This window comes from Seriola lalandi, unplaced genomic scaffold, assembly GCF_002814215.2.
Source record: "Seriola lalandi dorsalis isolate HSWRI2012SDOR001 ecotype SW California unplaced genomic scaffold, Sedor1 jcf7180002003872, whole genome shotgun sequence".
Lineage (NCBI taxonomy): Eukaryota > Metazoa > Chordata > Actinopteri > Carangiformes > Carangidae > Seriola > Seriola lalandi.
In genome coordinates, this window is record NW_019474527.1 from 52 (window position 1) to 1,656 (window position 1,605).

Genomic DNA, 1,605 nt, shown 5'->3' on the forward strand with positions numbered 1-1,605 from the left:
TAGATGACGCTTCTATTATAACCACCGTTGACCTTATTTGTATTTATCTACTTATACTTTTCATATCATTTTTTATATTCTGTTATAACAAACACATACACACAGCATCAGAAACAATCACACACATCTCTTAACAAGATCCACGACCCAAGTTTAAATTCATCCAGTAACAATCATGTAATTAGATTTTCATATTAAAGTATTGAACATCACCAAAGCGATAGCAGTTTTTATAGAATAAAAAAACACATTTTGCCCATTAAAATATGGACTTGGATGAGACTTGAAGCTTTTACTGCTCCTGCTAATGACAGTTAATGAGGCTTGTGTCGTGTCGTCACATGTGTTGCGTTTGTGGGCAGCGTTCTGGAGACAGAGAAGTCCCTGGTGTTGGCAGAGAAGGGCAGTGGAGACAACGACAACGTGGAGCTGATCAGAGCAGCCGAGGGTTTCCGTCTGGTCGCCACCATGAACCCTGGAGGAGACTTTGGCAAGAAGGAGGTAAGAAGTGAATTTGAACCTTTCACACGTGTTTTAACATGTTTTTATTTTACAGCTGGTCGTGGGTAGAGTCTGACTTGGTGTGCGTGTCTGTTTTTTTTTGGGGGACAGCTCTCTCCTGCCCTCAGGAACCGTTTCACAGAGATCTGGTGTCCTCAGAGCAACAGCCGCAGCGACCTGGTGCAGATCATCCAGCACAACCTGCGCGCCGGCCTCTCGCTCGACGGTAAAGTAGATCAGAGATGATGTTTAAAAACAAAACACGTCCAGGTCGCAGATTTGGATGAGCAATTTTGAGGCAGTTTGACCTCTGGTAACCTTTTAAACACCATTATTACATAATCATTACATCATCACAGTTGCTGATATACTATTAGTCTTAAGCTACATAACGATCCAGCCCGTGGTGAATACATATGCAGAACAATTAACGTAATCCCGACCATGTAACTGATGTTGCCTCTCTGGATCCAAACCCAGGCTGCGATGTCGCCGAGCTGATGCTGGACTTCATCGAGTGGCTGACCCGGCAGGACTTCGGCCGCCGCTGCATCCTGAGCGTCAGAGACATCCTGTCGTGGGTCAACTTCCTCAACACCGTGTGCGAGCGCGACGAGGACGGCTTCATGACCATGGGAGCCCTGGAAGACGAAGAGGAGGCGGAGTGGGACCTCAGACTGGACACTGTGACCGCCTTCATCCACGCCGCATGTCTGGTCTACATAGACGGCATCGGCTCCGGTGCGCCGACGGCTTCTCTTCACTCCCACCGAGAGCTCATCTGTTGAAGGGCGTGTTTCGGAAATTTGATCAGGTGTCTCCGTTTTTTCTTGCAGGAACCACAGTGTCCTACGCAGACAACGCCCTCCTGGCTCGCCGGCTGTGCCTGGGCTTCCTGCAGCAGCGGCTGAGCAAGATGACGAAGCTGGATCAAGAGATGATGGACGCCCTGCGAGTCTATGACAGCGGCCTGCCGCGGAAACCCCAGTGGGGAGAAGACTTCTTCGGCATTGACCCCTTCTACATCGCCTTAGGTGTGGATTTTAACGTTTCTTGATGAATTTATGACGCTAGATGTAATTTTAATTCCATTTACTGCCTCAT

The 1,605-nt window shown here is 48.2% G+C and overlaps 1 protein-coding gene across 1 annotated transcript; it reads left to right on the forward strand.

Annotated features, from left to right (window-relative positions):
• Positions 1-362: 362 nt before the first annotated feature.
• On the forward strand, positions 363-1,535 carry LOC111668116 (midasin-like; the record flags this gene model as incomplete). The annotated part of the gene is made up of 4 exons (XM_023424071.1): positions 363-501; positions 613-727; positions 982-1,242; positions 1,338-1,535. Coding segments are annotated over 4 exons (713 nt in total), but the record flags the coding sequence as incomplete, so codon positions are not given.
• Positions 1,536-1,605: the final 70 nt, after the last annotated feature.